Raw genomic sequence first — 12,494 nt, forward strand, 5'->3', positions numbered from 1 at the left:
ATACATCTGTATCTACATTTATATCCATATTTCTGTGTCTCTTGGAAACCCTGACTAATACAGTAGGCAAACTAGAGAACAGAGAAATTATATGATATTCCTAATATCATTTAGTAAATAATGACAGAGGTATAACAGAGAGATGGGGAAACTGGGTCATAAAATTGCCTAAAATACTGACTGTAAGTCTGGGAAAGAAATTCATAAGCTATCCACTTACATCACTGTTTTTTCTAGTGGATTGCATGCAGTGAAATGTGAAGTTTCATGGAAAACCAATACATTAGAAAAAAATCTGAAGTTTGAAGCAGATAAAATAGAGGAGGGATTGCTTATTTGCTTTACAAAAGATAAAGTGTACCTTTTATAAATTTATTTTTTAATTGGAGGAAAATTGCTTTACAGTGTTGTGTTAGTTTCTGCCATACAACAATGCAAATCAGCCATAATTTTACATATATCACCTCCCTCCCCTCCCCCACCCCACCCCTCTGCGTCATCTCAGAGCCCCAGGCTGGACTTCCTGTGTTATATAGCAACTTCTCACCAGCTATCTATTTTACCATTCTTGAGAGAGGCAACTTTTCTCAACATTTAAGGTGGTTTCATGTTTTGTTTTGTTTTGTTTTGTTTTTTTTAATGCCAGGTTCCTTTGTCCATGGGTTTCTCAAGAATACTGGAGTGGGTTGCCATTCCCTTCACCAGGGAATCTTCACGACCCAGAGATCAAATCTGGGTCTCCTGCATTGCAGACAGATTCTTCACCATCTGTGCCACCAGGGAAACTTTAATAAACATAGATCACACATTTTACATGATGCTTTGCTGATAACAAAGCTCTTTCATAGGTACTCTTTTCTGGAAGCTTCACTGCAAATCTCTGAGTTACTGTCATCAGTTTATGATGGAGACAAGCAAGGCTGACAGAAACCAGGGGACTTGCCTAAATGACTCAGAGCAGCTGATTCCCAGATCTGAGCTCACCTCCTTGTCTGGCATGATGCCTACGGAGCACCAGCATTAACCCGAAGGGTGATGTTTGTAGGTCTCTTGACCAGGAATTCCACAGTGAGCTGAATTCTTACACTAATCAAAAGGATATGTGAGTTCTACTGCGCTAACAGGAACATTAAGATTTACTTTGGAAGAAAAAAATCCCAATATATCTTTCTCATTCTTAAAGATATCCCTATCATATCCTTTTTCAACTGTGAATTGATTCTAAGGCAGAATAGAAAATCTGATTTTTTTTTCTTTTTAATGCTATCTAGTTTACTGAAACTGTTTATTCCCATGTTTTATAGCTCTTTCTCCTACCTGGGTTTTCATTTTCCCAACTTAACAGCATGTACTTTAAGAAAAGGACTTTGCATCACTGGATCAAAGAACAGAGGCATCTGTATTACATCTACATTTACTGGGCTGCTAAGACCCCGCACATTTTCAGTCTATTGCTTATCATACCTACCCAGGCCACCCCTGGATTCATCACATTTGTAAGATTTGATTTCTCTCCTGTTTCACATCTGAGAGCAGGTGGACCAAGACACTTCTTTGGAGGCTCGACAAGTGATTTCTCTTGAGAGAGGTGCCTCTCTCTAATCTGCCAAGGAATGAAAATTCAGACAATCACATAGATCATTTTGAATGGTGCCAAATAAATTCCACCAAACGCAGTAGTATTGCCAGTAGGCAATAATTACAACATGTCACTGGGAAATGTGGTGATTTTCTTCTAACATCAGGCTTTAGTCTTATCCTCAGTGTCACAAAAATGACAGAGAGAGGACATAAACAGTTTTCTCCATAGATATAGCACGCATTTCTCATATTCAGGGAAATGGGGGTGAAGTGCTTCTTTACCTTGAAATGACTGGAACAGGATGCCAGGGATTGAATAGGTACCACCTAGAACTTAACTGATCTTTTCTGACAGCACACTTGTCAACTACTCCAAAAATTAAGCAAAGTGGTGAAGAAAGACCACCATTTTGTTGTCAGCAAGGCTCTCGGCCCCGGCTGAGGAAAGAAATAACCTGTTGTAGCTTACGAAAGGAAAAGCTCTTCAGTAAGAATGGAAAGTCCTGAAAGCAAGTATGAGAGTCTGCTCGGGGGAGGTGATAGCATCCCAAAGTCTTCTAGGATTTTAGCTTCAACCAGAAGATTGTCTTTCAAACATAAGCAAGACCAGGAAGTCACATTAAAGGGCCGAACAAGATCATGGGCAAAACAGCTGTGTGAACCAAGTTTAAAAAAAAAAAAACATAATAAATAATACGAAGCCAAGGAATGCTGTAGAAATGGCGAGAAAAGACAGAGACGCATAGGAGGGATAAGACGGGAGGAGGGAGTCGGGGAGGGAGCGGAGAGAGGAGAAAGCTGAGCGCGGACGTCAGGAACAAAAGCTCCAGCGGAGTCTGGAGGAGGCACTAAGGGAGCATGGGGTGTTTTGAATAATTATTAAAATTAGCATGTGTCTGCGCCATCCTGTGGGTGTGGCGCACAGCGGAGTGTAAACTCTAGCCGGGCTGGGAGCAAACACTGGATTAGCGGCAGCAGCCTGCCAGCCTGCCAGCCTACCCGAGGAGTGTGAGGACCAGCGCGCGGCACACCGACCGCACGATGGCCTCGTCTCAAGGGAAGAACGAGCTGAAATTCGCCGACTGGATGGCAACTCTGCCGGAGAGCATCCACAGCATACCCCTCACCAATTTAGCCATCCCAGGTAGGCGCTCAGAGGCTGCCGCCGGGGCGCTCGGCGTCCGCTCCACCTGCCCCGCCCTGCTTTATCTGCCACTAAGTGGTAACTTGCCAAGATGCCCACTGGAGGCAAACTCGTATCCACGGGTGGGTCTCGGGCCAGGCGAGCGCGTGCCCGGGCGCCTCTGGCCTCCCAGCGCTTTCCCAAACCTCTGGGGATCGTGGCGCGGGGAGTCAAGGTGACTGCTTTTCCATGGGTTTTTGAAGCAGGTTGTGTTGAGAGGGCTGGGGCAGGGGAAAGGCTTGGCTCTACGATGGCCCCTCGTACCCCAGCGCCCCGCCTCCACAGTTTTCCCCCGGAGACGGGTCTGGGGACGATTTCTGGGGCTGTGGGATGATGGTGGTCGGCGAGCGCGAGCCGCTGTCCTAAGGGCTCGGCTCTAGCCCGTGGACCTCCGACTCCATCTCTGTCACGGAATCAAGAGAATTTGGTGGATTTCTCGGTTAGAAGCTACCCGAGTCATTAATATTCGTCCCTAGTCTCCTTTAAAGAGACAAAGCGCTTCCCGAAGAGTGATGAAAGTTCAGGGACCGCCGGCGGCTTGATCGGTGCCCTTGACCTGGAGCTGAAGGGGGGAGAGGAATGTAGGGAGCCTTTTCCTGATCTGCGTGGACCTAGAGGGCCTGGCCGGGTGGTCACCATCTGGACTCTGGTCCAAGGGCAGTGAGCAGCGTCCAGCGCGCGGGTCAGGAAAACAAACCCTCGTGGACCGTGCATTTGTTGCTCGGGACAGAAGCCGGGCAGGGGAACCTGCGTGAACTGCGGCGGAGGGGTGGGCTTCACCGGCAAATCTTAGGAAAAAGATGATTGCGCTGGTGTCCAGAGAGGCTAGAAAGAAGGAAGCCTCGGCAAAACGAGGAAGAGACTGGAGGGGTCAGACGCTTCAACATGAAGCGCGCGACTTGGACCAGAGGACTGGTCAGGTTTCTGGGGGGCGGGAGCGCAGCAGACCCTAGTTCGGATGTGCAGGGGCAGGGTGGTTTCAGGACGGTATACCACGGTGACAGCTGGGTTCACAGCTACACTTCGTTGACTTTTCGCTTGGGCTGAGAGTGCAGATTATCTCCCTGACCCTCCTGACCCTTCCAGGATTCGGCTAGAGGGCAAAATACCGACAGGTAGTTCATCCCTTACCTTGAGCTATGCCTGGTTATCAAGTTCAACCTTCTGGTCTACCTTCTCTAGCTCTTACCCATCCGGCGCCCTCTCTCAGCCACTGGGGGAAATCATGCTTTAAAAATTGTTTTTTCTTTTTTTTTTTAAGGGGAAGATGGGTTTTCTTGAAAATCTCTAACCAGTAGCACTGGAATTGATCAGTAACTGAAATCAATGGTCTTTAGTCAAATGGATATTTGGCGATTATGACAGACACAGGCTCTGAGTGCCAGCCCTGGAAGGGAAGAGTTTGTCCCCTCTTGCCCTTCTTCAGGAGGGAATTTCCCAAGAGCCCAGGTGTCTCTAAGGAAGAGAACAAGCCAGCTTCTCCGCTCTGCATTTACCCTCCTCCCGGGTGAGCCTAGGGATTGCTCTTTTGAAGGAGACAGTAGAAACTACAGAACTTTGTTGGCCAAATTCCACTCTCACTTCCACAGGCATTGCTATCCCCTTTTCTTCCTTTTTATTTGGTCTTTAGATGGGTACTTTCACATGGTCTCACCTGAGCATTTATGGAGGCCTAAAAGGTAAGAAGGGCAAGGAGTCTGATGCCAGCTTCCTGACAGGTGACTCTCCAGAGACACAGGGAGGTTAAAAGCTCAAGCTCACATTGCAAGTTCTGAGGGATGGCATGATATCATGTCTGAATCTAACATACATTTTTATAATACTTCACTTTTCAAAGCCCTAACATATAACCCAGATAACAGAATCCTTCCCCAAACCTTGTGAAGCAAGTGATGCTGATAAGTATTAACTCCATTTCACAGATACGAAAGTTGCATTTCAGTGAAGGGAAATGACCTGCTATCAGTTCAGTGATATGATCTTTAAATATAGTCCTTAGAAAAAGTATCTAGGAATTTTGGAGGGAAATGCTTTGCGGTTTGGGTCTGGGTGATTCAGCAGCAACAAGTACTAATCAGGCTGAAAGGACAAGGAAATAAGGCATTGGCAGGAGTGAGAGGAATTTTCTTTTCTTCCCACAGGACAAGGTGGAAACCTGTGTTCAGAGACTTCGATATTCTGATAGTTCTACAGTAGAGACACAATGATAATAGCACTCAACATAGTGGGAATTTCCACTGCTTGCCTAACTCCTCTTAGTTTTATATTCAAAGTGGATCCCCTGCAAAGCTTTCTATTCTCATCCACAATAATTCTGAGATAAAAACCTTATTTCGCCCATCTCCATCCCTCAATTCCCCCATGATTTTGTAATGTAGGTTTGGCAGATCTACACATGTAAATACAGGTTTAAAAATGGGTTTGGTACCTTACTGTATTACTCAAACTGTGAGAATTTTTGGAGGAAAAAAAAAGATGTTCAAACTTCTATAGTCAGGGAAGACTAATTGGAGACTATTAACACTAATGGAATAATTGCCTTAAAATCATGCTAATAGCTTCCTGGCTGCTACATGTTTACTTGGCCAGTTGCTACAGCTTGAATTAAGTAATTATCTCCACCATTTAAAACCACTTCTGATGTACCACACAAGGATTTCTGTAGAAGGGAAGGGCTGCTCAGTCATCCTCTAAGCTTCAGGTTTTCTTAGGTGGAGCAACTGGAGGGTGAAGAGCTGTCTAATTATGAAGCCATCCTCTTGAGTCAGCTGACCTGCATTACCCAGAGCTAGTGCAAAGAACCGTCTGCAGTTGTGTGATATTCCCCCAGGTGTGCAGTTCTGGCATCTTTAAACTGTTTCTCAAGATGTCTGCACATTGAATACTTTCATAACCGAATTTCTGTGTCTGTTTTGCATTTAAATGGCATCATGATTTGGTATTGACTGACCTAAAGAATTCAGTTAGTAATCGATATTAGTAGTTTTACTTTGATTTTATTTTTCAGAGGAATGGTACTGTCAGAACGCCCTGACAGTTACTCAGATTTCAGTCTCATTTGTCTTTTCTTCCTATCTCTGATGACACCAAGCTGAGTTTTCATTCATACATGCTTCTGTAACAGTATTCTGGCATTTTGGACTATGAATGATGCATACTCTTACCATAAACAAGTTAGAGAGGGTAAACAGGGATGGAAGCTGGGAGACAAAGTGTCAAGTTCAGGTGAAGGTGAGTCTGATAAATTTCTGGTATCTTCAAAGCCGAGTTTTAACTTTTGTAATCACGGTGCTGCCAGAACCATTGTAAAAAGATCCATCATGGGAGCAAGCAAGCTGTTGCTTAATCTGGGTAAGTTGTTGCTGATCTGGATCTATGACAAGGAGTCATTCTGTCTGAAATCTAAAAAATCAGGAAGGGTTTTTATTTTCATGGGAAGGGTCTGTTATGCATTTGCTTATATGTGATGAAAGTCTTCTTCACATAATACAGTAAGTTGACCATGTAATACTGAAAGACTGGCTAGTGTTATGGGACTACAGCCTCAGAAGGAGTGTATGTTTCCTTGGTCTCAGCGTTGTTTACTGAGTTGACCACCAGTTGGCCTGTGAGCAGGACCTGGGCAGTCAGTTTGCCTACCTTCTCCCCTGTCCTTGAAATGCGCTTTTGGCCCATCGTTTCCACAGTGGGAGCCATTTTCAAGGAAGCAGCCTTGAGAGAGCAATGTGTTATTGAGACCATCTGGACAGTGTATGTGGCTGAACCTTGTTAAGGCCTCTGTATAAACTTTTAAATAGGCACAGAGATCCACTTATCTTGCAGCTGCTTCCAAACAAACTTCCTATGTAAGATCCCTGATTATGAAACTTACCTACCAATCTGGAAGTCATCTGCCTTCCTTTGGTCTCTCCTTGCCAGTTTTCAAACCAAAACTTGAACAGCAATTGTTGACTAGACTTTAGATAAGGAACACAGAAATGCTTCAGAAATCAATGCTCTTGCAGATTTTGTACACGCTTCCAGGAAATGCTAACACCAATGAAAAAGGGCAATGTTACTTAGGGAAACAAGATGTGTTTAAAATAGCTCTGACTTCTGTGATCCTGTGTTGGCTTTTATTAGTTTTTAATTTCTTTCCTCACAGTGATCTCTTCTTGTTGTTCCTGGAGCCAACTATTTTCCTTTTCCTTGTCATTTACTATTTCTGTTTTGATTAGGACGGGATAAGATTGTCAGGGCAAATCTGGAACTGGGTCTAATTGTACAAGTTTCTTTTAGGAAGCAGGGCATTTTCCCCCATCATTTTAGTCCTTATAGTGATATGGAAATTAATCTTATTCAAAGCAATCAAAAAGCAAAAAAATTGTTTAAAATGACTAGCTTTCTTGTGCTGCTTGTTCAATTCCCAGTTTTGTTTTTGGTTTTGCTAAAAAGAAAAAACTTAAATATCTGGAAAATAATATTTACACTTTTGAAAATTTTTAATTGGAGCATAATTGCTTTACAATATTGTGTTAGCTTCTGCCACACATCAGCATGAATCAGGCATAGGTTTACAAATGTCCTCCTCTTCTTGAACCTCCCTCCCACCTTCCATCCCATCTCACCTCTCCTATATTGTCACAGAGTATCAGGTTTGAGCTCCCTGTATCATACAGCAAATTCCCACTGGCTATAAATTTTACACGTGGTAATGTATATGTTTCAGTGTTGCTCTTTCAATTCATCCTTCCTTCTCCTTCTTCCATTGTGTCAACAGTCTGTTCTCTATGTTTACATCTCCACTGATGCCCTGGAAAAAGGTTCATCTGTACCATCTTTCTAGATTCCATATATATGTGTTAATATATGTTTGTTTTTCTGACTTGCTTCACTCTGTATAATAGGCTCTAGGTTCATCCACCTTATTAGAACTAACTCAAATGCACTGCTTAATTTATCCTATTGGGGCTCTTCTTGTTGAATTGAACTGAATCATCACCTATTACTAATTAATATAAAGTGATACGTGTGACATTTTAGAGTTTACAAAGTGTTTTCTCATGAACACACATGCTTTTCACATGTTCTATCAATAATCTCCTCAGGCCTTGCTACTCAAAGTTGATCCAGGGACCAGCAGCATCAGTGAACATGGGTGCTTGGTAGAAATACAGCATCTCAGACCCCAGCCCTCAGACTGATTTAATCCCAAGCTGTATGTTAACAAGATCCCCAGGTGACTGCATACACATTTAAAGTTTGAGAAACACTGCTTACGGTATCTCTAAGGGAAACCTTTATATAAGTGGCAGAACCAAATTTAAATATGCTTCTTTGATTGAGCTCTTTCTAATGGATCATGAAGTCTATGAATGTTCAAATTTACATTTAGGCTTAGAGCCAGAGCCCCATATCTGACTCAAGGCTAATGGCCCAGGTTGGGAACATTTCTGATAACTGACATTACAGTTCATCATGCACCTTGAACAATAAAAATGATTTAATTGCTATTTAAGTGTTCAAATTGGGTCACTGTGATAAATGTAAAACCTTCCTCCCCATTTCCTTAAAGTCCTGATGCTCTTTGATACCAGCCATCAACAGCACTTAAATTCAGCCCATCTGGCAATGCTAGTGGTCACTAATGACAATTTAGGAGACACTCTGTATTGGTTCTTTGTCCATTTGGTATCATTTTTGTTGTGTCATAGGACCTGCTACTTTTGTTGTATTTATAGGCCACAGGTTTGTTCACCTTATCTATAAGCTTCCGTGGTGGCTGCCTGCCAAGTGGGAGACCTGGGTTTGATCCCTGGGTTGGGAAGATCTCCTGGAGGAAGGCATAGCAACCCACTCCAGTATTCTTGCCTGGAGAATCCCTTGGACAGAGGAGCCTGGTGGGCTACAGTCCATGGGGTCGCAAAGAGTTGGACATGACTGAGAGACTAAGCACAACACAACACAAATTTCAAGCCCCTTTGAAGTAATAGTGACATCATAAATGCAAACTGTAGTAATAATCAGCACCAGACAGCCATCATGCACAAAGGTAAATGGCGAATTGTTTTTTAATAGGAAGAAAATGATCAGTCTTTGTAAACCATACCTCATTTATTTAAATCATGATTTACGTGGATTTGAAACATGCATAACTGTGGTTGTAACTCATTTGATTTTAATTATTTAGCATAATCCAGGCTCTGAAAGAGTTAAATTTTAGAAAAGAAACTTCAGCTTGCTAAAATAGATACATTTATATGTTACAGCTCACACACTTTACTCCTATGAAGATTTCTCATATCCTTATGTAGAGTTTATTTTCTCCTGTGTAATTCTAACCCTGCCTAATCAAAATAGAATGAGTAAGTTACAAAGAGGAAGAGTAAAGCTGTTGAGTGACATATATTGGCTATAAAAATAGGCAATGTTTTTGAGGAAAGACTAATAAATAAGGATATAGTTATCCTTACATAAAAGGTAATGTTCCCTAAATTCTAAAAGTTCCAAAGTAAAATCAGAGTCATGTTAGTTGTCAGTTTTGATCCCTTCCAAGTACCTCCTTCATGGACTTCTGAATAGTTTTAGAAATCTCTGGACAAATTCTTAAATGTGTTTTTATAAACCAGTTTCGTGGGCTATCACACACTGCAATTTTCCTTCTTTCCTGTTTTGGGGAGGTTATGGGGAGTTGTCATTTCTGCTGCTCTGACATGTAGAGGAACTGTACTTCTGTAGTTTTATACTCAGAACTCCACTGCTGTTGGCAGTCCCACCAGAGCCTGTGCTGTGTCTGCAAAGGCCCAACGTTGAGGATGTTAATGTGTAAAAAGGGCCTTGGATAGGATTGCACTGTGGTCAAAGGCTCCCAGAGCTGGGTCCCCTGCTGTGGAACGTGTGGGTGCCAGTCCTACGGCTGACTCTGTCTGCCATCAGCACTGAAACCGTGAGTGCCAACACTGCAGGATCCTATCAGTCCTTTTGCTTTGAATGGATGCCAGCAAAAGAGTTCTTTGATTTACGTTGATTCTTTTGGTGCTGCCACCTTGCCCTAGGACTTAGGAATGAGTTTATGAGAGCCAGGCAGAGGACAATATGTAGGATACATTTTATTCTGTACTCTGCATCACTTTCGGTGTTAATTCGCTCTCTGCATGCACATATGGAGAAGGCAATGGCACCCCACTCCAGTACTCTTGCCTGGAAAATCCCATGGATGGAGGAGCCTAGTAGGCTGCAGTCCATGGGGTCGCTAAGAGTCGGACACGACTGAGCGACTTCAGTTTCACTTTCCACTTACATGCATTGGAGAAGGAAATGGCAACCCACTCCAGTGTTCTTGCCTGGAGAATCCCAGGGACGGGGGAGCCTGGTGGGCTGCCGTCTATGGGGTCGCACAGAGTCGGACACGACTGAAGTGACTTAGCAGCATGCACATATACATATGCATGTATGTGTGTGTGCGTGCCCATAGGTGTATCAACTTTCTGTTAAGATAACTTCTTTTCTGAGAACCTTCTGAATAGATCCTGTAAGTAGGCCTCTGGGGCTACCTAATTAATCATTCCTCCAGGCAGATCCAGGGTAACAACACAGCTGGATCCATACTGTCCCCAGTGAGCAGCCTGGGACAGTGTAAATAGAGCCAAATCATCTGATAGACCTAAAGTAATTACTAACACCTCCATTGCTTTAAAGCACATAAATAAGTAATCGATGCACTCTGAACCTTCAAGAGAAGGTTAAGTCTCATACACACATAGGCATGCATTTTAATTATCGTTGGTTAAAGGGATCAGCTCCGTTAATATGATATTTCACCTATTAATGTTACCACCAATGAGACTTATCCATTACTATTGCCCATGGACACTCAAGGAACTTCTAGGTACAATCATGTAATTTATTATCCTCAGGAAGCTTATAGATTCTATTACCTGTCTCTCAAGGGTTAGGATCAGTCTCAGAAGATTGAGGACCGGGAAAATATGTAAATCATATACTCTGAAAGGCAAGAAAATGTGAGAGAGAAATTTACCCTGGTTCAGATGATATCCGGCAACCAGACACTTTCTACAGTATCATATGCTTTTATTATGCTCTGTTAAGAGAGGAAAATGGGTCAGGAAAACAGGCAGGAGGAGATGGTTAAACATCCTTGAGAAACTGCCAGGATTAGTCACCTCCGGAGATCAGGTACTGAAACAGATGGCCCACTGCTTTGTTAGATGTGCTCTTGTTTTGTGTCTATTTTTCATTATGGATCCTGGGAGTGGACAACTCTTAGACCACTCCATCTTTAATGTCAGCTAGTTTTATGTTTCACATAGAAGAATTCTTCTTTTGAATTAATTTTTATGAAGCAGTCATGTTTATCCTTGGTCAACATTGTAAATGATGGTTGTGTTCCTTGATTCACTTGAAGAATTTTTATTTCATGAAAGAAAGTGGACTCCAATGAATGAATGACAGTCTTAGTTACCTGGGAGGCTTTCCTGTAGGTCTCCTTTGGCTTGTTGGCTGGTGCAGAGGAAGATGTACTTGAAGGAGTCCTCATGGGCAAATGGGAACCTATCTCAATGCACATCTCTGACTATACTTCTCTGTTACCATGTGGAGGAGGAGGAACTAGGCTGCCTTAGTACAGAATTAATCCAAGCACCCTCCTGCTATGACCTGCCCTGGGCTTTTCTGAGAGAAAAAAATTGGTCAAGGGGTTGTGAAGATTCTGCTTTGAGAGTTGCTAGAAGGGAAGGCTACCTAACTGTCACCCCTCGTGTTCTCATTTCTATTTGCGTCAGTTCAAGTTCCTTGGGTCCAGCATTAGAGTTTCACTCTTGAAAATGTCCTTAATTCTCTTGTCTTACTCTTTTCTGTTCTGCTTCCTTGGAAAAAAGTCCAACTTAGTAAAAAAAAAAAATTTTTTTTAAATCTATTCCAATCCCAGAAAACTTCAATGGTTAAATATTACTGAAGTACACTAGAAATTTATCACCATGAATCTTACACATCAATAGTAAATTCAGTTTTCTACTCTCTGAGATAATAACTTCATACTTGTTACTTCTCAAATCAGTATCTCCTTCCCACCCCACTTTAAACTTATGACTTCACCTCTTATTTTACAGGAAAAAGATTCAAACAGACATGAACTTTCTCAGTTTCCCACCATTAACCCACCAACCTACTTGCAGCTATTTCTGCATATTCTGCATTTTCTTTAGGTAAGAAGTCATGGATCTTTTTCTGCCTGGATCCAGCTTCTCTACTTGTGGTCCGGATCCCCTTCACTCAGATCTCCCAAGTTTTACCCCCAGTTTATTCCCTCCCCTCCATAATTATTTTTCTCTACCACTTCTGGATCATTCCAGTCACCACACAATCATACTTTATTACCCTTCTTAATGAAATAAAAATCTCTCTTGATGCCACATCTGTGCCTCTATCCACTGTGCTATTTCTCTGGTATTTGTGAAAGCATTACCTCTGTCTTGAGGTTGTTATTTCCTTTCCTGGCCTACCCCATATTAATGTTATTTCACTACCACTGCACTAAAATTGTTTTTATCAAGGTTGCCAGTGATTTTTTTTTATAAAGCTAAGGAAAGTTATGACTAACCTAGATAGCATATTCAAAAGCAGAGACATTATTTTGCCAACAAAGGTCCATCTAGTCAAGGCTATGGTTTTTCCAGTAGTCATGTATGGATGTGAGGGTTGGACTGTGAAGAAAGCTGAGCGCTGAAGAATT

At 42.5% G+C, this 12,494-nt stretch overlaps 1 protein-coding gene and 1 long non-coding RNA gene across 6 annotated transcripts in view; both read left to right on the forward strand.

The window, feature by feature from the left end:
* The first annotated feature begins 2,378 nt into the window (after window positions 1-2,378).
* PLCXD3 (phosphatidylinositol specific phospholipase C X domain containing 3) overlaps window positions 2,379-12,494 on the forward strand; it is a 206,804-nt gene continuing 196,688 nt past the window's right edge. Inside the window, exon 1 of the mRNA XM_055554670.1 lies at window positions 2,379-2,725. Within this exon, the coding sequence (XP_055410645.1) occupies window positions 2,623-2,725 (103 nt within the window). The 5' untranslated portion in view covers window positions 2,379-2,622. The remainder of the gene's footprint in view (window positions 2,726-12,494) is intronic.
* LOC129632921 (uncharacterized) overlaps window positions 3,543-12,494 on the forward strand; it is a 74,193-nt gene continuing 65,241 nt past the window's right edge. For 4 of the 5 annotated variants that reach the window (XR_008704751.1, XR_008704750.1, XR_008704754.1 and 1 more), the window contains exon 1: window positions 3,543-6,115. This is a non-coding gene — a long non-coding RNA (uncharacterized LOC129632921). The remainder of the gene's footprint in view (window positions 6,116-12,494) is intronic. The other variant, XR_008704753.1, reaches the window with a different exon arrangement.

Source organism: Bubalus kerabau, chromosome 18 (assembly GCF_029407905.1).
Source record: "Bubalus kerabau isolate K-KA32 ecotype Philippines breed swamp buffalo chromosome 18, PCC_UOA_SB_1v2, whole genome shotgun sequence".
Taxonomy (NCBI): Eukaryota; Metazoa; Chordata; class Mammalia; order Artiodactyla; family Bovidae; genus Bubalus; species Bubalus kerabau.